The sequence below is a fragment of the Strigops habroptila genome, chromosome 4 (assembly GCF_004027225.2).
Source record: "Strigops habroptila isolate Jane chromosome 4, bStrHab1.2.pri, whole genome shotgun sequence".
Taxonomy (NCBI): Eukaryota; Metazoa; Chordata; class Aves; order Psittaciformes; family Psittacidae; genus Strigops; species Strigops habroptila.
Window position 1 is genome coordinate 12536008 of NC_046358.1, and position 23412 is coordinate 12559419.

The following is a 23412-nucleotide window of genomic DNA, read 5'->3' on the forward strand; positions in this document are numbered from 1 at the left end:
TAGGGACTGTAGTGGTAGGACGAGGGGTAATGGGTTCAAACATAAACAGGGGAAGTTTAGATTAGATATAAGGAAGAAGTTCTTTACAGTGAGGGTGGTGAAGCACTGGAATGGGTTGCCCAGGGAGGTTGTGGATGCTCCATCCCTGGCGGTGTTCAAGGCCAGGTTGGACAGAGCCTTGGACCACATGGTTTAGGGCAAGGTGTCCCTGCCCATGGCAGGGGGGTTGGAACTAGATGATCTTAAGGTCCTTTCCAACCCTTACTATTCTATGATTCTATGATTCTATGAAGAGAGAAAAAAAACCTCAACAGCCTGCTCACCTACTGTCTTATTTTACAATGTTGTCTGTGGAATCACAGGACTTTTAGGACATCTAAAGATGTGTGTATACGTATGAAAAATCAGCCTGTTGTGTTCAGGTCAAGACCAGAAAACACTTTTGAAAAACTTCAGTATTAGCTTTCAAATGCCAAACAAAAGGGAACACTGGCTGAAGACTTAGAACTTGGACATCCCTCCTTCAGGGCTTGAAATTCCTCTCACTGACTTCTCACTCAACTGTCCCAGGTTTCCTTTTGAAAGGCAATAAAAAGCAAACAGCAAGTGCTCATGCAACAACAACAAAAAGGAAGCAGCTAAAGCAATAATCTGAATAATCAATCCACTCAGAGGTATAGTTCACAGTCTAAGAGGGACAATGTTATCATTTGGGAAGAGCACTGTTAATTTTAAAACAACCAGCAAAGAAAAGGAGTGATTAAACTGATCAGTTAACCATAAGTATTAACTGAAGAGATCTTTGAAAGGACACTGTGGGACGACTTTGTGCTGCTCTCATCAGCAGCACAAAGGAATAGACGAAGGATTGTGCGCTTGCAGCCCAGAAAGCCAACTATATCCAAGGCTGCACCAAAAGAAGTGTGACCAGCAGGTTGAGGGAGGGGATTCTCCCCCTCTACGCCACTTTTGTGAGACCCCCACCTAGAGCACTGCATCGAGCTCTGGGGCCCCCAGCATAGGAAGGATGTGGACCTGTTGGAACAAGTCCAGAGGAGGCCATGAAGATAAGCTGAGCTCTGGAGCACCTCTCCTTTGGAGACAGGCTGAGAGAGCTGGGCTTGTTGAGCCTGGAGAAGAGAAGGCTCTGGGACACCTTAGAGAAGCTTCCAGTGCCTGAAGGGGCTGACAAGAAAGCTGGAGAGAAACTTTTTACAAGAGCCTCTAGGGATAGGACAAGGGGAATGGCTTTAACTGACAAAGGGGAGATTGAGATTAGATATAAAGAAGTTCTCCCCTGTGAGGGTGGTGGGCACAGGTTGCCCAGAGAAGCTGTGGCTGCCCCATCCTTGGCAGTGCTCAAGGCCAGGTTGGACAAGGTTTTGAGCAACCTGGTCTAGTTGAAGGTGTCCCTGCCCATGGCAGGGAGTTGGAACTGGATGAGCTTTAATGTCCCTTCCAACCCAAACCATTCTATGATTATGTCTACTCCTTTGCTTTGCTCTCAGCTCAGAGAACCCACTTGGTGTGGGATCAGATCAGCAGTCACAGGTGATTAATGTTGTGCATCATACGTGTATGAAGCACATAAAGGCCTGGAGTAGGACCAGTACTCAGGAAAGGTTTATTTCATGGTCTTTTATGACATTACTGTTAGGTTACCTTGAGAATAGAACAGAACAGTGGTTATCACCCATCCGTTTATCTCCTGGTTTATCACCTAACAATATGCTTTTACTTGATTTTTTAAGAAATGGTTAAGATGCTTATCTTAGATGGGGTGAGATCTTTCCCCAATCTGTACCGTAACCAGCCAAATATAGACAGTAAAAACAGTATTCAAAAAGACATCAAAACTAAAATTCCATATGGATAAATGTACCAGTCTTGAAAATTAAGATGTTAAATCACTACATGCTGTGCTTAAAACAGCATCATCAATGCTTTGGTGCGGAACAGAAAAAGCTTAGTAACCACTATAAAATTAAATTAAATTGAAACCACAATATAACAGCTGTTAAAATAGTCCCCAAACTCCCATTCTCCTCTTGGAAAAGCTACAAAATTAGCAGTGGAGCTATTTAACAATATGTTTCAATCTGCTACATTCAACTTTAAATGCTGTAGAGAGAAACCTACCTTCCAGACCAAGTCCAAGTGTCTAAATTCAGGCAGTGCAAATCATTCATTCTAGTTTGCTAAAACAAATAAATAAAATCCCAGTTGTGTTATATTAAGCAAACAATGAGCAAAGTATTTCAGCAAGGCCTTCCCAGGACAGAATATTCCAAGTAATACTATTTTGAAGACAACTGTACCCATGTGCCTTAAACAACACTGTATTGTGTGGCAGATGAAAAGCATTTCTCCTCAAAAAACCCATGCAACTCTCAGAAAAATACCTGACAGGAATATTTACAGTCATGCAACGGCACTATGGGGCAAATTTTAGCTTTTAATAGTAGTTTAATAGTGAAGAACTATGTGATATTCAGTTCCTGCAAAGGTATTCCAATTTTCATCCATAGAATTCACAGTAGATAATTGCAGAAGATATAAACACTCTACAGATAGTTTCCTCTCATTATTTTTCTTTGCATTCTGACCAGAACTATGCATCCTCCTGCCTGGTCACTTATTCTTTGAAATATTCTAACAGGTACTGTACTGTGTACATGACATCCCACAGAAGGTTTGTCACATCTGTGTTTTTTCTCTTTTCCAGAAGGCAAGCCTTTTCACAGAGTTACTACTAGCAACAACAAGGTTCTATGACCCTTTAGCATTTGCCATAATAAAATGCATCAATAAGAACAATGGGAGGTCAATACACTTGCAGATCTGCCTGTGTTTTGAGATGAAGGAAGGAAGTGCCTTAGAAACATAAAGTGAGGGGGGAGAATATATGAATTTCTTTGCTTTAGATTGTAGCAATATCTCCAATGGCTCTCAACACCCTTGACTGGTATTTGTGATTCCCCTAAGTACTACAAAACAATATCTGAGAAGTAGGGAAATATATTTTGCCTTACCTTACAATTTCTTTTCTCCTAGGGTAGTACATAGATCTATTAGAATAAGTCTTTCTCCAGCTTGCAGATCCTTTGAGGCAGAAACTAGACTTGTCATTTAAGTCAGAATAGAAGTAGTTTTACCCCTGAGGACTCAGCCAGTTAGTGAGCTTGAGAGACTTCCAAAGCTGTCCATCAGAGCTATGGAAAGTCTCTCAGGGTATTTCAGGAAACAGCAAGGTTTTCAGGATAGCTATGGCCTCCTCTGATCAAGTACGTTCTAGCCCTTTTCTGTCCTAGGGAAGAGAATGTTAACTAGCATTTCGGAATGCCTTCAGACAGGCCAATAGGCTAAAGAAAAGCAGAATGTGAGGACTTTTATGCATTGCCTGGGAGACTTTACCCCCATAAGAGGGTGGATGTAACAGTAAAGCACAGTCTAGCTGAAGCTAGTGGAACAGATCTGTCTTCCATGACAAGTCTATTCAGTTTCCTGCTCCCTCAGGTGGCTTTGAAGGAAATGTGGAACAAATTATAGAAGCAGAAAGCAAAATGCAGTTACTGAGTATCTTCTACTGTACCTGTACACAGCTAGAAACTTGGGGGTAGGGTGGTAAAAAGCAACATCCTAGCCTCTAGAACTAAAAAACATTCAATCATCTCAGAATAACACAGTTCGATATGGAGGACATCTATTAAAGAGAAGGAAGAAAGAAAATTGCTGTTATGATGGAAATTTTGTTTTCAAGAAGATCCTGTTCAAGACCTCCTCGCTGACTTTCCTTTCCTAGGCATTAGGCAGAAGACGGAGTAGCTTTCAGTTTCTTGGCCCCTGGGAAATCAATGTATTACAATCTTTACATTCTCATGATTCAACAGACTGACAGATGCACAATTACATCAATCTCATTTTGAATTCAACACACAGCATCAGTTGGACATTTATGTCTTAATATTTCAGTCCTTTAACATAGCTTTAACAAATGAAAATGCCTTTCTACCCAACCCTTATTTTGGAAACTATAAAGCACACAGTCAGGTTATAGTATAGTCACTTGCCACATGCAAAGTTTTCTTGCAGTTTCTCATGTATTTCTAAATGCTACCTACTATATTTAATCATTTAGCTGATAATCCTAAAATGATTCTTAATTGGCTTAAAAGCATCAAGCCTCATAAGAGGGTTTGCATTTCCCTTTGAGCTACAGGGACTCCTCAGACATCCTACTTATCTATGGCATGTTCATTTATTTGCAGCCCAGTAAACATTAACTAGGATCTGCTTTGTCTCAGGATTAGCTTTCTAGCATGATGAACCGCATTAAGGGTGACATATTTACTGCTCACTGCTGTTACAGTAAACTGTGCAGCTCTCCATTCTGAGATATACAATCAAGCAGCTATCACAGCTCAAAATCTTTGTAAGAGAAGGACTGCAGTTCAACATATCTTCTGATCTTCCGTGACAGAAAGGATAACAGGAAATACAAACACGCATACATTAAGGCATCAGATGTGTGAAGAGCTGCTGGAAAGACTTATTACTTCATCATTCTTTATATGAAAATTTTCCACTTAAATCAAACATGAGACTTGCATCAAAGTTTGGACTAACTCTCCTTCCTTCCCACTTTCTCCCATTTCTGTTTTTTCAGGGCTTACCTGGAGGAACAGAGTCCACATAATACTTCTGAGCCTGTTTTCAAATGATTCCTGGTACAATTGATTTTGATCATCATCATCTTCTTTAACCAGTTCTAGCTCCAAGTTTGGAAAAAGGTGCCCTTTCCTCCCAGAAAGGTGAATAGGAGAAGCCTCATGACACTTCCTGGCCCTTTCTGGTTCCTTGTAGAGCCTTTTCCCTGGGAAGATTTGTATTATGGTGAACTAGAAGGAGAAGGAGGAGCAGAGCAACCCTGTATTTGCTCCTTACTTTATGGAGAAAAGCAAGACTTCATCCTTTGGGGAGAAGTTACTCCTGCTGTCAGGAAATGTAGTGTTTTTCTGATGTCTTTAGCTTTCCTTTCTTGTTTCATGACTTAACATTAATTCCTCAAGCCCCACTGAATGTTCCCTACCCTTTGTAAGTTTTCTTTCATTTATTTCTAGAATAGAAAGTAAATCAATAATACTCACTAAGGTGAAAATTACACTTGCTGCTCTCCTACAAAATTAATATAGCTTTCCTAAATTTCACTCTTCTCTGACATTGTTCCCAAGTGGTTTCACTGAAATTTAGCAAATGGTTATTAAGGAGCTGAGGAAAAGAAAAACCTTTACAGATCAAAGCCTTCTTGCGTTTCTGAATCCTATCGTCAATAGTCAGAGTTAAATAGAAGCCAGAGGGCATGTCCTCTCAGGGCATATCTAATCATGCAACAGCACAGTGCAGAAATGACAGGCAAGCTCCAGTTTACTAATAATTTCACCTGCAGAGGCTGCCTGAGAACCCTAGGTTGAGTTATAAAGCAGTTCAGTTGCAGCTGGCACAGTGCAGCAACCCTAACTAGTTTGTACACAACAATTAATGCTATTCTGTTTCTGGGGTGAAGACCTTTGCGCCACACAGAGACTGCCCTTGCTAACAAAAAGCCCCAGGGAGCAAGGCTTTGAAGGCTGAGGAAGTGGTCAGAAATAAATGGTAGGCAAGAAGGTCCTGAGCTGCATGTTTACTTCTTCACATCTAGGTTTCTTTCCCTCTCACATCTGCACGCTTGCTAAATGAGGAGAGGATTTGGTTCAGCTGTGGTTAGCAAGAGTTCATTTATATAGCAGACAGGAAAGAGCAAGTCCATAGCAGAGGCACAGGGCTCACTTAGTCTAGTTAAACCCTGACATACAAGATTCAAGTAAGACTAGATACTTTCCTAATCTCTCCTAATATCCTACTATTTCCTTAGTTATTTGCAAATCAGGTTTGTCCAAATCTACAGTTCTGGAATCTGTGTGCAGTTCTCTCTCAGTCAGAGAGCAACAATTCTAGAGATTGTGAGCCTACATGGGAAGGCCACATACCACATAATGAAGAATGGTAAGAATAAACAGAATCAATTTTGGTTACTTTCTTTTCTGATTGCTCTGAAAAGGTACTTAGGTAAAAACTTTCCTGCAGCTGTGGGAAGCAATTCAGACTGAAAAACTGGCTGGATGTTGCGTGGCCATTCTGAACATGCCTCGACCTGTATGTCTGGTTTCTGTCTGAGCAAGCAGGAGTAAGCCATTTTGTAATACAACTGTAGTCTTTCCCTGAGAAGAACATTGCATTCAAGTACAGCTTTTACAGCATGAAGAACAGGGGATAGGGAACAAAGTGCAATTTTACACTGTTTTATTTGCAAGTACTTAAGAATGCAGGATTTAGGTTATGGCAGCTTTCCAAGATGAAGTTGGCAAACATTCATTGTAGGGCATTTCCAACCAACAGTTAATTCCTTCTCCTTCATGTACCAAAACTGTAGAAACACAGCACTGAGGGCTTTCAAAAGCTTCTTCACTGTTACTTTTCATAGTAGTAGAGATAAAAAGCATCAAGTCTCATCCTCTAGTTGAATATGATTAAAGGCTCTAAATTAGCTGTAGGTAAAAAGAGCTAAAAAATTAAAAAAACCCAAAAACCGGAAGAGTACAGTACACAGTATCTTAGGTTTTTTTTTACTTGCCTTACAGAATCTGTTTCTCACATTCCTGATCAAACTCCAGCTCATACAGAGACCTTTAAAAATACTACTTTCTCTGTGCTTTTGCATAGAGTTGGTACACTTTCCAGCCCATAAAGAAACTATCCTTGCAAAAAATGCACAAACGATACGGGAGCCTGCATTAGTTCAGACTACCTACCACCATCCCTATTTTCAGACATAAGACAGGCATACATTTTTTGTAATGGATTGTTGTGTCAGACTTAAATTCTTATATTAATACTTCAACTGAGAAGAACTGAAGAGAAAAGTTTTATACTACTAAAATCAAGTGTGTTGCTGAGAGGTTGTAGTATCCTCGCTTACCAGTGGTGGCTTCAAGTTTGTTTGGTACAGACTTTTTTTTTCCAGCTAAAGAGAGCTAGGAAAAGTTGTTGTTATTATAGAGTAAGAATCTAGCTTCAATTTAAATATGCACTGATTGCATCCTATACAGACAGCTCTTGCACTGCTTGAAGGGGCAACAGACTTAAGATACTCCCACAGCGTATTAAATGGTACAGTCTTGGATTAACTATCAAGAAAGCAAATACAAGTCTTACTCTTGCTGTAAAGAGCTTATATTGGATCCACAGAATAAAGCTGTTAACAGCAATCTCTACGGTATGCTGCACGCATTCTGCATCAAGGGCACAGAGCACGCTAAAGGTAAAGACCGAGACTGAAAAATTGACATTCAGAGAGCAGAGGGGAAGCTTAAAAGGATTGGAAAGACCTATGCTTGCAGTAGCCTGTGCTATCAGATAACATGCTGCAGCATTCTGTACCAGCTTGAATATACAGAGACTAATAGCGCTGTATCCAGACATCATAATCACATGCTGCTCTTCCAGACATCTCTATTTCAGTTACTTATGTGCAAAAAATGGCAAAAGTTGAAATTATAAAGCCAGCTGAAATCTGTTATTTCCTACCTTTCAACATGACATGTTGCAACTGTAAAGATAAAATACTGTATCCCAACAGCTATTCTGAACTTTGCTCTCCCAGAAGGTAAAAGCATCATGAGAGATGTATATATAATTGACTGTTCTTACACATTTCCTCTTTCTGTAGCTGGGTGTGGGGGGAAAGGGGAACACAACTAAAATCCCAGTTGTATCTACTGCTTGCTAGCATTTCATTAAGTAAAATAGGGGAAAAAAAGCCAGCAGGTTTGATGTATAAATCTGCTATGCTGTAGCAAGCCCAGAATGCCAGCGTCTCATCATTTATTTAAACCTGCTCTATCAGCAAGTTTGCTTTTGCTCCACTCTCAAAGAACTGTCTCCTAGAGGTGACACACATGTCAACCCCTTTTGTTCATTTATAAACATTGGCATTTACCATAGAGTCATCTGGTTTTTCCTTTTCTGGGGACAATGTATGCTTCATCATTAACCACTACAGACAGAAAGACAGACTTTTTTTTTGTAAGCTAGAGGGAGATGAAAAGAAGCATCCTGGATTCAACACCCCTAACATACAGGTTAGACCAAAGACATCTTGGATTTTTTTTCTCCTACAAAGTAATTTGCCATTGAAAAAACCAAATAAACAAAGTCAACAGAAACCAGCCTGCCAAGAAAATAGCATCACTGCTAATATAATGTTTTAATTAAACACTAACCAGCACTCGTCCTCCAAAGATGTAACCTTTATTTCCCAGCACAGCGCATGTATGAGCTGCTCGAGGCTGAGGTGGCTCTCCACCCTGAAAGAACCAAAATAAGATCCTTCAGAACATCAAAGTGCCAGCCAAGGATAGTGGTAAGTCAGTAACACAGAGACTGCAAATATAAGGCCAACATGCATCAACACACTGACAGAACTGCAGCTTTAATATGAAATCATTTGTAGTCATGTCCAAGACTCCACAGACACTAAAGGATATGCATAATTGCCAAGGACAGCTTTAACTGAGTTCCCTCAGTTGCTAATGTTTAATATATTCCCTCCTGGTCTGATTTATCATTGCTTAAGTGAAATTCAGTTAATTTATCTTTAATTCCTAAGCATAAAATTACAGTTAACACATCAGTTATAGTTGATATCTGCTGTGCAGTTTTATTTTTCCAAAGTGCAAATCATCAGGAACTGGTACTAAATCTCCAGAAATGAGAGCTTAAAATTTGATGTTACATCCAGTAGCCACATGCCAAAAAGCCTTCCCTGTGTAAATCAGAAATAAAGACAGCAAAATTGGCTTTTACTTTTCAATGGTAATTTCTTTTTTTTTTTTTCTGCATTTAGTTTCATAGGAATTTTAGAACATCCTATAAAGTCCATAAAATAGTGTCAGACACTCATTGTAATACACTTCTACTGAGTTCTTACATAAATTGACCAGGATTTTATGAACTTTTATTGTATACTATCATATTAATACCAATAAATAGAAATGTGTGCGTTACTGTTTTACTGGGAAAGCGAGTGTACATGCTCTTTTGGAAGACTATTAAAAATAATGTATTTGCTGGAGAATATCTGATCTGTTTATTCTAAGAGTATAGCATGACTGAGAAATTTGTTCAAAAGACTTTTCAACATTAACTCCTGAAGGGAGTACAACAACTCCTTATACACAAAGCTCAAAATAACGAGCGTAAAACCTTCACATACTAACATATATCTTTATGCCACAAAGAAAACCTGAAGGTCTAAATAGCAATACAGTGAGTTTACTATCTCTCACCCCTTGCCTTCTTTAAGCCTGTGAAAGCTGAACGGTGAGCCAAGGGAGACTGGATTTAAAGACTACTATTGTTCTTTCAGCCTGATATACTATCCTTCACACCGACCTTGCAGCTTTATGAAAAGGGGGAAGCAGGAGAAAGGAAATCTCCTGGCAGACTTTAATCTCTCGTGTGGTCAACTGTCTGTTATCTGTGATAGGTTATCCATGTTGCAGATTAATTATACACAGATACAGGCATCCAAATGGCTTTATATGAAAAAAGTTCAGATAGACGGGGTTTGTTAACCTCAGTTAGGCACTGTTAAAACCATTCGCGTGTTTCTACCACATGCTCCCCGAAGACCTTTGCTTCATTCCAGAAGCCTTGGCTAGGTGTGAAGCAGGATGAATACAGAGCTGGCCTGGGCTAGGTGTGAGGCAGGATGAATACAGAGCTGGCCTGGCTCAATTAATGGCTGTGTTCCAGCCATGAAACTCCTCCAGAGCCAAAGCCCTGGCAGGGCCTATAAAGATACCCAAAGTTGGTATAATCATCATCCATTTCTGCAGGACCTGAGCTTGCTTTTTGAGGAGCTACACCACCTCCACACCCTGTTCCTCAGCCCCACTCCGGTATTCCTACTGAACGTTTTCCTGGAGTATTCCAGTTCCTTGTCTTTCCAATAATGGAGTGCTGACAGTAATTTTATATTCCCAACACTTGTCTTAAAGCTTGAATACAAAGCTTTATCTCAAAACTATCCCCTAGATACAGACTACTGTATCATCCTCTAATGGATCCAGATTTCTAATACCTTTTCTGAAGCTTACGACTAGTTTTTTTGCATCAGAACCACTTTATAGAAAAAAACCACATCTAATAACACCCTGTGGGGAAAAAAGAAATTCATACCAGTTCTGAATTTTTCACCTTGCAGAGGCATTGAGTGTCCCCGTTTCGTGTTATAAGCCTGAGCAACACTAAGCATATTCAAATTACTTTTCCCCAACATCAATTTCTAGAGCACAATAACTATTCAAAATGCAGTAAAATCACAACTGTGTCGAAAGACCAGACAAGCACACTCACTCTAATTGCTGGTTGAGACCAAGTTTGTGAGGTTGTATCAAAAACATGAACATCATTGTGCCATCCCCAGAATATCTGTCCTTCCTAAAAGAAAAAAGTTTAAAAATTAAAAATAAGTGTATTTTATTTTAAAATCTTTGTGCTTATTGCATACAGGCCCAGAAATCATCCATCAAACAGAATATACAGAATTTTATTAAAAGAAACATGTTAATATTTTTCATAATGATGCAGCAGCTCAAGTCTAGGTGAAGGACAACAGCGTTCAGGAATTTTAGGGATGATGAGCTTTTGAAAATGGGTTTGGGGCACCAACATAATGCACTGCAGGAGACACATTTTACCTTCTGATTTTGTGTGTAGCATACTGAGAAATAAATAATTGTACAAAGGAACACATTTCTGTAAGTCAGTGTTTAACATTTGATGTAAGGACCTATACTCCTCTGAATGCATATCTGTTTCTTGTCACTAAATACTGTATTCAGTCTCCTTTCTATTAACTGTAAGATATCTTTTTAGGGAACTAGCTAATCCAGATATCTCGAAGTAATGGCATTTACTTGGGATACCAAATTAAAAGAACTTAACTGAAAGTATTTGTCAGTTAGACTTGTGAAGCCATACATTCCCTATCGTTACTTCCGGGAAATGAATTCTAAAGTTTTCTGGGAGTTCTGTATTTAAAATATGTCTTCAGAAGTAAAATACTGCCTTTGATTCTGCTTTGACAGCATTTTGTTTCACCGAACTCAAAGCTTAGAACTGGCTACTTGGAATACACCAAACATCCAATGCTCCCAATGTGGCATAGCCGAAATTTCAAATCTGAAGTAGAAGCTTCTTAATTTGCATTTCTGCTATAAATAAAAAAATTGGTCAGATTTTCATACTTACAATCAGAAAGGACAAAGCACTTTGAATTGTGACAACTCTCTTACCCAAAATGCATCATGGACATCAAAACAATCACTCAGTTCATTATGCTTCCTACAGCCATAGCCACCAAAATATATTAGCCTAAAAGAACAACAATAAAAATATGTTCAGTTGGCTGCTTTGTCAGTAACATTCAAATGAATAAGCTGTAATAATTTATTTCCAATTTTGGTTTACCTACTGTACTAGTAATAATATAAACAACTGAAAATATTTCATATTGCACCTAATTACATAGCAATCCTTACTGAGACGAAGGTAAACAGCTACACTCCTCAACTAGCTTGACAGAAATCCACATAAGCTACGAGGGAGACTTAAGATACCCAAGAGTCCCTATTCTCTATTCCTTCATCCACAAACTTATTACGGTCACATTTTCAGTCACAAGTCTCCAACTGACACGTAACACACAAGACTGAAATGCCTAAGCTTCTGCTAGAATTCCTGCCCTTTTCTGTTGAAATTCCTGTGCTCCTGCTGCCTTTGTTAGCCTTCTGTATACATCTTTTCACAAAAAATATTCCGAAGGTTCTACCCACAAACTGCCTATGACCCACAAAGCTTTTCTATAACTTATAAAGAGATTCTTTCAACTAAGCACTACTGAATATTTTGCATTGCAAGTATTGTTACACACCTCCCAGCCTAATATTCCACCCATGAAATGGCCATCCATAAGTAATGGTTCCTAAAGTTTTGTTTAACTTCAACATTTGAGGATATTTGGTATAGTTGTTAGTGATCTTGGGAGAAGGCAATTTAGGAAATGATGGGGTGGTGAAGGTCATTCCAGACTGACATTCCTGGGGAAACAGAGTTACTGAAAGCATTGTGCAATACACCAAGACATCCCGATCTGACAAACTCACATCTTGTGAAATTTTAATGTATACTTTTGAAAAAGTGCATAGCTTGTCCCCAAATACTGTTGTTAAATGAAAAGGTTACACTCTGCCACCTAAAGTAGGTGATTTTCTCAGTATGCAGATTACATGATACTCTGAATAGATTAATTACATTTTGAATAATCTCATATTAAAAGCTAAGAAGTTGTTCAAACATATATAATCTCATACATCTTGCAGTTAAATTTGAATTACAAACCCAAGACAGAGTACTGAGAGGCATTATACAGTTTATGCAAAACCTCTTTAGATGTGGATTCCAGAAACAGATAAATAATTTACATTTTATAGTGTTCATTGTATATCATATTCTTGTTTACAATAATCTTTATAATAAATCACTGACATGTCACTTGTGACCACATATCTAGACACTTAATAAACACAATCTGAAGGAACATATTTGTTTTCAGCTAAGTATTTTTTCTCAATACACTCAGTAATTTTTACAATACAAATATCTAAGCTGACTTGGTTCTTATAAAATAATCACTGAAATGCCTTTGCAGCTGTCAGCATCTGTAGGCTATTAAAATCTTTGTAAATGTACTAAATACATTATTGCTGGTAATAACTTAATGTTTATGCAATGAAACAAAAAAACAACATCCTTTTTATACTTATTTTTTAACATGTTAAAAATCATTATGCATCTATTACTTCTGACTTTAATTTTATCTGAAGTCTCAAAGCATCCCACAAACTTTTACTAAATTTCCCAACCCTCTCCTAAAGTGGGTTTATACTTACCATTAATTCAGCTCACATGTGAGAAAACTCTGGTAGAAAGTTGTTAGGAGAGTTACACAAAATCCCACAGCAAGTCAAGCTAAGAATTAAGAGTTTCATGAATCCCAAACCTGCAGGCTCTTCACTTTATAGTACTTCCTCTCTGCAATTAACACATATTAAATATTCTTAATGTGTTACCTGTCCTTATACACCCAGCAGGAAAGCTTGTCACGTGGTGTAGGAGGTTGACCTTTAAAATTTGTAATTTTTTTCCACCTATAGGTTCCATTTTTTGTTCGCAAATTAACATAATAAAGCTTAAAAGAAAAAAATTACAATATTTTCAGTATAAATGATGTTGAAGAATCCAGCACAAATCACCAACAAAAAGAACAACCCACTACCCCCAGAATACACTCATTCCTTTGAAAACAAAACCCAAAAGGAACTGACAGTGAAGTTTACAATATGTAGCAACATACAGGAGGAGTCCAATACACCACAAGAATACAGTTCAAGTGTCAGAATTGGCAGCAAGTTTCCTTGCCTTCCCTCAGCCAGACCAGACCAGTAATATCCTGCTCCTTCCAGAGTCAGCTGAAGCCTTGCAAAATACTTCTGCAAGACAAACAGCTCTAGTTCAATTCTACTGGCAGAACTGTCAGTAGTTCCACCTAACCTAACCAGGCAACTGCAAAAATCAACAAGGCCTGTGAACAGGGTACTGAACTGAGATCTGGTTACAGGCTCCATTTCAGTTATTTGCTAGTCAAGACTGAACTCTGACTTCATCTATACTACATGATAAAACAGCTCATTTCATCTACTTTGCTATACCAGTCTTCAGTTACAAGGAAAACTGGTAGCTCTATTTTAATTATTACCTGATTAGATAAGAAAGGTAATCACTATCAAAGAGCAAAAAGAAAAGTGATATTCTGAGATCAATTTCAACTATGACTGCCAACATATTAAAAAAATAAAACTAACTCGGGAAAGCACTGGCAGTTTTCAGAAATAAATATATAAAGTTTCACAAAGGTCTTACTCTGAAGCTATGATTTAGTGAAAAATATATGGAGTTGAACCTTAATACAAAAACTAAACGTTTTTTGTCAGTTTAAAAGTATACTTTTTCTACAAAAATAAAGCTTTTCCTTAAATTTCTCCTTAATTCAAATGTAAAGTACCCCAGACAAACCACCAGTGAAGTCAGCATCATTATATATTCAAATACAGTATGAAAGAAAATAATACAATACCCGATTACTGTATCCTTTATCATCAAATCCACCAAATATGTACAGCTTCCCATTAATGCTTGCCCCACAGCTTCCTGACATGGAGGTGGGTAACTCTCCTTCCATTAGGTGCATTGTCCTGCAATTTAGCACATACATTAAGCCTTACAGTGCTGCTTTCACATCTGTTACAGTTAACAAACCTAAACCAGACAAATTAATGCTTTTTAGACTTAAAGCTAGAAGTTTTGGGCACAACTAGCACTAGAAACTATAGCAGATACATGAAGTCAGCCTCCTGTGGTCTAAGACGACTTTCATGTGAATACTGTGCATACGTTTATGAAGCATCTCAATTCTTCTGAAGCTGAAGCCCATCTTAAAAGAGTGTTCATAGAGCTGAAACATGAATTATTCAAAACCTGGAATCACTATTAACTCCAAAAATTCCTGAAATGATAACATGGTATTGCTGTTATTTTACAAATGGGAAACTGAGGCAGAAGTAAAGGTCAGAAGTACTCCCTAATTTTTGTACTCCACTTGTAAAACTGCATCTTCCACTGCACTGTAAAATCTTCAATAATGCCAATTTTAGCAATGAGTCCTCTGTTCTGCAGTAGCAGCAGCAGTTCCTAACCTTCTCCTTGCTAGTCTCAACTTAAAAACCAGTAACTTCCTGTGATGTAAACTGTAACATCACACATCTCAAGCACTACGCACCTATCTGATTAAACTCAATTTCTCCTGGACTCACGAGGCTGAACTTTAGGCCAAGACTGCGCTTAGAATCATCACTCCACACTGAAAACAGCTTTACCAGGATCTCAAATTTCTGCAGAAGATAGGGACCTGCATTGCCCTCTCACACCTACATGCACAGAAGACGTGATTTATTTCAGACTTCCACCTTGTTGCCATGCCTTCAGCCTCCGTAGATTTAGCAGCCAAATCCCAGTCTCTGTGCTGCCACTCCAACTCCTTGCCCCAGCTTTTGCCCCATGGTTTCTGGTTGAAGCTTCCTTTCCCTGCCATTCCGATGCATTTTTCTCAGCTTTCCACCTGATATGACTCTGTGCCCTCCACCTGGGTCCTTGACTCAGTCTCCCTCCTCAGTCATTGTCTCCCATCTTCAAAGCCTGATTCCACTTCTTCTTCTCTCTGCCAGTTCTGGTATCACCACATGCGTTGACCCAGCCAAATCCATTCATTCCCTTCTTCCAATACATCTGTGTCTAGATCAGATGCCTTCATTATCTATTACTGGTAGCTAAACAGAAGAAAAGGATTCCTACAGCTTTGAGTTCTGATGCTTGACCTTACCCCAACCTAAAAGAACTGGAGGCAACCACCAAAAGCAAAAGCTTCTTATGCACTAAATCACCAGCTGTGAACAAGGCACATGTAACCTGTCCCTGCTGAAAACAGCGATCACTAACGGCTGCTCAGGGCACTGCTCCCCATACTTTTGTTCCGGCACCAGCACTGCCACAGGCTGGCCCTCCTTCCCCTTCTCTGCTCTCTCATTCCTGCTTGTTTCCATGTCCTACTGTGCACTCAGCTGTATGTGTACAACTGTTTGTGCTGCAAACAGAACGAGATCAAGAACAGATCCCAGTTAAAAATAACCCTGGAATAAGAAAAGTTAAATTTAACTCAGATCACTTTCCTGATCCAATTTCCTGTGTGATCATATAAAGAGACGTAGCAGACCACCGGCCCAGGAACACCAGGGGGGAAAACCAAGAGAGTATGAGGTTGCTTTAGCCAACCCTTTCACCAAAAGAAACAGGCAGCAAACTGCAATCTCAGTGAGGGTACGATCTTAAAAATGAAAAAGACTTGCTAGAACTTCACAGCTCACCATGTGCAAACTGTTGTTTTCAAAATCAGTGACTTCACCACGCATGTGTGGAACTTTCTACATACTGTGAGACACCTTCCTGGTCTAGCCCTCCTCCCCTTTTTCCTCCAAATTGTTGCTCTGAATATGGGCATGCAAGAAATACATAAATAGCGGGAAACTAGAAATACAGCTAGCAGAAAACACATTTAATCCCAGATGGGTACTACTTTACCAGACTGAATGCAATTATTGTAATAGAAAACACTGGAAAACTTTAAAAAGAGATATTGTTCTCTCTCCCCACGTATGATACGTATGATACGTAAACATAAAATAAATAAAATGTAAACATAAAATAAAATGTGAGGATAAATGGCTCGTGATGTGCAAGGTCTGGTTAGTTATAAGTTATTTATGCAAATACACTCAGAACAAAAGAAATAACAAAAAATGTCATTGTAAGTAGATCAAGAACCCAAATATCCAGTGTTCAAATATTCTTTTTAACATAAAGGTTAATGCATGGAGAACTAAGCCAAAATAAATACCTGAATAAAATGCACCTGTCTCAACATCAGAGCCTTAAGCTGACAATTTCAAATGTTCTGTTGAAAAAACCCCAACCCCAAACAATTACACTTAATGAATTAATGTGTTTCCTAGAGTTAATTTACAAGTACATATGCCTGTTCTTCAGTCTTTACATTAAACATCTGCTGTTTAAACTCCAGGGAACACGACAAATAACTCATGTACCTGAAGTCTTCTCACCGCAGCTAATTGTAATTTATGCAAAGATTAACTTTATAGATTATTTAAATGCAGAGGATGCAACTCACCATAACCCACTATCTATTTCATAGATCCAGAGCTCATCATTAGGCAAATAAACTTCATTTTCTTCAATTGACTAAAACAGAAAAAAAAAAAATTGCAAATGTTAAATATATTATGCATTATACATCATACATTTTAAAATTAAATACCAAATCACACTACTTAGCAACACAGAATAATCTTAGGGAGCTAATCTACCAGAGCATAAATCATACCCCAGCATTATTGCTCTGATCATCACAATTTTAACCAGGCAGCTCAACAATGCTACTATTTTAATTTTATGCTAGAAGTTCAAAAAAGATGCTTTTCACTTTTTGAAGCTATTAAAAATACTGCACTAGGCATTTCCTGATGTCACTGAGCTTTGCTGATTGTTAATAGCGTCTTTATTCACTCTGTTTAAGGCGTGAAGATTATACAAATATAAGTTTGGTGTTTCAGAGGTAGTGAGAGAAGCATTTCAATATTCAAAAAGCAACAGGAATAAAGTAACCAATTTGTAAAAATAAGAAAATAGCACAGGTGAACAATTAAGTCATTACAAAACATGCACAAGTGCCACTAACAAGTAGCACAACAGTACTATAACATGACCATGAATTTAAAAAAATAAAAATCTTGAGAGACTGTCAAAGATATTTCCCTCCTCTATTAAAATGCTGTTTCTAAAGGAAGCATTTTTTCAGTCACTGATGCGATTGCTGTGAGCAAATTTTTCTGTACTCTTAGCCTTCACAACTCCAAATACAAGAGCAGCAAAGCCAAGCATCAAAGTATTAATGCTGTTCTTCACATGAAGGATTTTTTTCCTTATTCCACAACCCCTCTATCTTTTACAGAAACTGAGACTTTGCTCTACTTTGTAAATGGGTAAAGAACCCAACAGCTAAATAAAAAGTTAGAAAAAAAGTATGCATTTTAGAAATAAGGAACTTAATTCCTCAGGCCTACTCATTAAAGGCACAGATTCACCAACTTAAGGTTTTGCCAAGAAAGATGTGTAACAACATAAATCAGACCAGATTTAAAGCTTCCGAAAACACATTATCTTTTGTTTAGCAAGACGCTTTTAATCAGGAGGCAATTCTTGCATAATGGAAATATATAGAGAAAAGTGTATCTGAAAAGCACTTCCTACAGTTACTTGCAGCGACTGAAGGAAGGAACTTGAAAGAACAAAATGACAAATGTAAAAGAGTTTAACCTATGCTGTAACACAAAGGAGCAAATTAATTCCTCTGTGGAAAAGAGATATATAAAGACTCCCGAACAGAGGCCAGGTAAGAAAGAAAAATAATTTGGGAAGTAATGATGAGGAAGAATAACAAACAGGAGAATTAAGCCCAAAAGAATGCAGTTGCAGCACTCAGGCTGAGTAACAATGACACTATTAATTATTTTTTTAGCATTAGAAAGAAATGGAAGACTGGGAGGCAATAAGAAGCCAGAGTCAGTAAATAAAAAAAACAAAACCAAACAAGCCCACACCAGAATTAAATGCATATGAGGAAAATCAGTTAAATACAAAACTGAAATTTAATTATTAACAATTTTGTTACGGATATTGATTACTTGCCTTTAAATGATACTTTATTATTACCATCTCAATTTGAAAGGTGCCAACCACGTACATACACACTATGTTTGATACAGTTTATCCTGCGAGGTGCTTTTCATAAGGTAGGCTCTGCTGTCACAAGCAGCTTGCAGCTTTTACAAAGTGCAAAAGATTATGTAATTTTAGATTCGCGAGTGGCCTGAGGCCAAGCATTTGCTACAGAACCAGCCCTCAGCAAATACACTGATGCCAAAAATAAGTTAGCTGGGCAGCAGTCCACCATCAACATGTAAAATGTAAAATTATTTACTTGTGTAAAGTCCTGCTTAAAGAGTAACAAAGATTTTCATAATACTCTCCACAAATAAATATGTGAAACTACTAAAAACGTTCACAAAGTTTATCTGCTAAACTTAACACACATTGTTTTGACTGTTCCATGAATCCAGGATCCTTCACTAGGAAACCTTTGAAAACACTATACTAGCCAGCCCAACCTCAGTTTCTAAAGACCAAAGCATAAACAACTACCATTACCAGTGATTTACGCTGCACAGTTATAGAGAGTAGTATGGAGTTTGAGGCCAGAAAAGGACACTGAATTCCTGTACATCACAATGACTCACATTATTTAAATATATGCTTATTCTAAAGGCGGTTAACTTATTGACTCTACAAAACATGTATTAATTCTTACATGACTAGCAGTCACAAGAAACACTACCTACCAAAGACCCCCAAAGGTAAGAAAAGCTGTGAGAACAGTTTATGGGCTCCTGAAGGTTCCTCAATTTCATTACAGTTTGGTATTAGGCAAGCCTGGCCACGCAATAGGCAGAAGAAAGCATGCCAGGGTAACCCAGCCAGCAAACCCCTACTGTCCTGCTTCCCCCCACCGCTGAGGGCTTATATTTCCATATGCAGTGTCTGCTTGTATTTTCAGTATTTCAGTAGTCACTGTCAGCACAACCCTTTACAGGTCAAACGCATAGAGTTTAGGAGCAGAGCAACTCGAATTCCATGAGCTGCCCACCTCTCCCCCACCTTTGAAGTCCAACTTTTTTAGTTATATATAAATATTAAAAAAAAAATATTACAAAAAACCCAAAACAAAAAAAGAAACCACATTAAAAAAACCCAACCAAACAAAAAAAGCCAAAAAACAAACAAACAAAAAAACCAAACAAACAAAAAAAAAAAACCCACAAAAAAACCAAACCAAAACCCACCCCCAAAACCAAACCAAACTGTCAACAACAAAATTCCAACTTCCAGGAAGTAAACTATATCATGCTTCAGGAAACGACAACTAGTACCTGAGAGCCCTAGAAACATCCTTCCCTGTGCTACTGCACGCACTCATAACATATAATGTATTTTCAAATTTAAATCCAGGGGTCCCCAACCAGAATTCTTTGCTTGAGGACAAAAGGACAAACTTTGCCCACTGGAAAGTTTACCTTAGCTCATGAAAAATACCGATAGAAGAATATAGAATATGTCAATAGAAACACATTAGACTGACAAAAACCAGGAGTAGTACTAAGCACAGCTACTTTCACCCTTTACAGCCAATGTGCACAGAGACTGGGTAAAACGAAGAGGCTGCCGTTAATGTAGTATCATTCGTAGCTCTCTCTTGGTCTGATTTCATCCAGAGGTAAGAGTTACAAGGATTAACTCATGCCAGAACTAGAACTGATCTTTCAATGGAAAAAAAACCCAACGTGTTTTTAGTCTGCCACAAGCTTGTTTTTGAAGTGGCAGAACTGCTTTCCGAAGGAGGAAAACACACTGTACGTAACATACAACTACTAACAGGTAAAAAATGCAGGGGTTCCGGAACAAGAACAGGAATTACACACTGGAAAAAAAGCCGCAAATTATAACCATCACCCCACAGAGGAAGGGAGATGAGAGAAGCGTTCCCGGAGTACAAAGGAACCGCACGTTTGTAGGAAAGGGGAAACAAACCGGCTCCACCAGCCCCTCCCCAGTACATGCTCCATGATGGAGACAGCTGAAAACGGAGGAGACAGCTATGGGGGCTTAGAGAAGAGAACAAACAGACAGTGGGGTGGCGCACACAGAGGAACTTCCTTTCTTCGCGCCCTTCTCCTCAGAGCAGCCGCTGGCACCTCACGCCCCGCCGCCGCCATTTAAAACGCCCGCCCCTGCGGGGCGCGCTGCCCCGACAACTAATCAGCGCCCGCGCTGAGGTAAACAGTGTTCCGCTCCCAGACCCGCCGAAGGGGCTACACCGGCTGAAGGGGCGACGCGGGGCAAGGCAGGGCGGCGCTGGGGAGCCACCTCCGCTCCGCTTCCCCCCCGCGGCTCCTCCGTTCAGTTCCGCCCGTGCGGCTTCCCGCTCCCTCCCTCAACTTCCCTCCCCCGCTCGACCTTGCCCCCAGCGCCCTCCGGCCGCCGCCTCCCGCCTTACCACGTATCCCCCCCACACATAGAGAAAGTTCCCGTCCACCACGGCGCAGTGGCCGCTCCGCTCCTCGGCCACGCGGAACTGTTCCGCGGAGTCTGCCGCCATCTTAGGAGGAGGAGGAGGAAGCCGCTCGCCTGCCTCAGTGTTCGCGTCCCGCCACCGCCTCCTCGGGGAGAGGCTGCGGCTCTCCGCCGGTCGCTCCCCTCAGGCGGACGGGAAGCGAGGAGGGCTCAAAGTGTGGGGCGTCACCCTCCCCTCAGCCTCGCCGCGGCCGCCTCCGGAGCTGCCAGGCGGGGGCTGGAGGCGGGCGCGGTGCCTCCCGGCAGTGCGCGCGGGCTCCGGCCTTCGCGCTGCCCCCTGCTCCCTTGGCGCTGCAGCCGCGGCAGGCCGCACGCTGCCGAGTGCAGCTGCGAGGGGGGCTCAGGGGTGCGGATGCTCTTCACTAGGTTTGCTCTTGCACAGCTCCTGGAAGGGGCCCTGGCAGTGTGGGTACAGGCTCCTGCCGTCTGCCTGGTGAGGCGTGCGGGACGTTACTGCTTGAAGGCTTAATAAACCGTGCAGAAGCCTGTGAATGAAGCACGAGAGGAGGGAATGAGCACCAAGAATACGATACCTAAACACAAATCCAGTGCAAGAATGGAAGGAAGAGTTGGGTCTCATCATAGGAGGTAGTTTAAGGAGGAGGAGGAGTAGGAGTAGACAAGCATCAGAACTCCATCTCTCCGAAAGTGAGGCAAGTTACGCTCCTGCCAGAAATAGCAGCTATAAAATAGCAGCTGCTATTAATTACAGTTGTATAGGAGTTCAAACTGTTCACCCTAGAGAGCTGATGCTGTGAGTGCTGTCCTCTAACCTGCAGCCTGGAAGCAGACAAAGCAAGAAGTTACGTGCTGTGGCACGGTGGAGTACTTGAGAATACCAAAGGTGCTGTGCAGGACCTAGGTACTGGGGCCAGTGCTGAGCTAGAGGTAACTAACAGGATAAAGCTGATGTTGGGATCTCCATGGGTCACTTCCCATCATGTCCCAAGCTACGCATTTTTCATTATTTGAGGGATCTCTGCTCACTGTTCTCCCCACCACTATATAGTCTTCCTTATAGACTGGCCTGCTCTTAAACTGCAGGCTGGGAAAAGCAAGAGCCTCTTATGCTGCCATTCCAACTCTTATACTGTTAGATCAACAACCCAGTGAGTTCCAGTTGAACTGGAACCAGCTGGAATAAATGGAATTCAAAATAAAACAGGTACAGCTCTTCAGAAAGAGCAGTAGAGCATGTGAGAAATGAGCACTTTAGCATCTTGTAAAAGGACACTGAAAAGTAATTGTAAAGATTTTCTTGTAAAAGTGGGACATACACTTCCTCTATTGGATCTAGGAGGGAAGACATTGATTATTCCTGTCATAACCACTAATATTAGAATGAAGAAATGTAATGATAATGCACTGGGATGATGGTTAGAACACCGGAATAAGCATATGGAAGACTTAAGAAAAACATGGGTAACAGGCAAACTCTATCTGTACATCTACAGGTTAGGTAGAGCTACAATGTGATGCCTTGGAAAGCAGCTCAGGAGGTGTGTGAAGTCAGCAGTCCATGTTTTTGCCAGTAGAGCAGTGACGGCCATGAAGAAAGAATTTTTCGTGCTTGGTGTAACAAAACAATTCTATTGATTCACCTTTGGCATGAGGTAGATGTGCTGTTTGATCGTAAACCATTAGGATGTCCCTGCTGGCTTTCTGCTCTCAAGCCACATGTGCTATGACTGTAGCACTGTGATGTCTGACAAAGCCATGGCAGAGATGAAGAGCTGGGCACAGCTTCCAGAGCTCCACACATGGCCCAGTGGAACAGAAGTCTACACCTCATGCAGAAATACTTCTATATGTACAGTGGGAGGCTCCAGGCAACCTAGTAGAACCCCAAATACAGCAGGATGCTGTAGGAGTATGCTTTATGTTCCTGGTTTGGTCATATCTTAAAATTAGTTGCTTTTTAGATGAGGGGTACATTCCTTCTCCGGGCGCACCTTCCTTCTTCAGGTGAGCCATGAGCTGAATGTCAAAATCAGATTTTCTTGAAAGAAAAAAAGTGATAATCTTAGCAAATAGAAGAACTTATGTAAGGAGTGGATTCCTAATTTGCAGCTAGCTGCATGCCTGAGACAAAAAATGGATCATATTTCCTTCCAAAATAGCTGAGACCTGTCAGATGGTAGCTTTTTGTCTAAAGAGAGTAGATACAGCTTCACCCATGAGCTTGCTCCCAGATGAGGAGTGATTATAAATTATGCAGTTGAGAATGGACTATAGAAAATAGGCTGACATTTTTTATCCATCTTTATATCCCTGCAGTCTTTTGATCAAGGAACTTTCAGAGTTGTTTTGTGGGCCTTCTGTGGAATGAAGCTGTATTTTGAGAGACAAGGCTCAGAGTGTTTGAATGAAATACCA

The 23412-nt window shown here is 40.1% G+C and overlaps 1 protein-coding gene across 2 annotated transcripts in view; it reads right to left on the minus strand.

Moving 5' to 3' along the window:
- The window catches only part of KLHDC1 (kelch domain containing 1), a 32780-nt gene extending 11424 nt beyond the window's left edge, over positions 1-21356 (minus strand). The window contains exons 1-9 of one of the 2 annotated variants that reach the window (XM_030483027.1): positions 20960-21284; positions 16961-17031; positions 14297-14414; positions 13233-13351; positions 11397-11475; positions 10456-10539; positions 8319-8402; positions 4674-4898; positions 2140-2198 (exon numbers count right to left, since the gene is read on the minus strand). In XM_030483027.1, coding sequence (XP_030338887.1) covers positions 2140-2198; positions 4674-4898; positions 8319-8402; positions 10456-10539; positions 11397-11475; positions 13233-13351; positions 14297-14414; positions 16961-17031; positions 20960-21061 — 941 coding nt within the window. In that variant the 5' untranslated portion in view covers positions 21062-21284. Of the gene's footprint in view, positions 1-2139; positions 2199-4673; positions 4899-8318; positions 8403-10455; positions 10540-11396; positions 11476-13232; positions 13352-14296; positions 14415-16960; positions 17032-20959 lie in introns of both variants that reach the window. The other variant, XM_030483028.1, reaches the window with a different exon arrangement.
- Positions 21357-23412: the final 2056 nt, after the last annotated feature.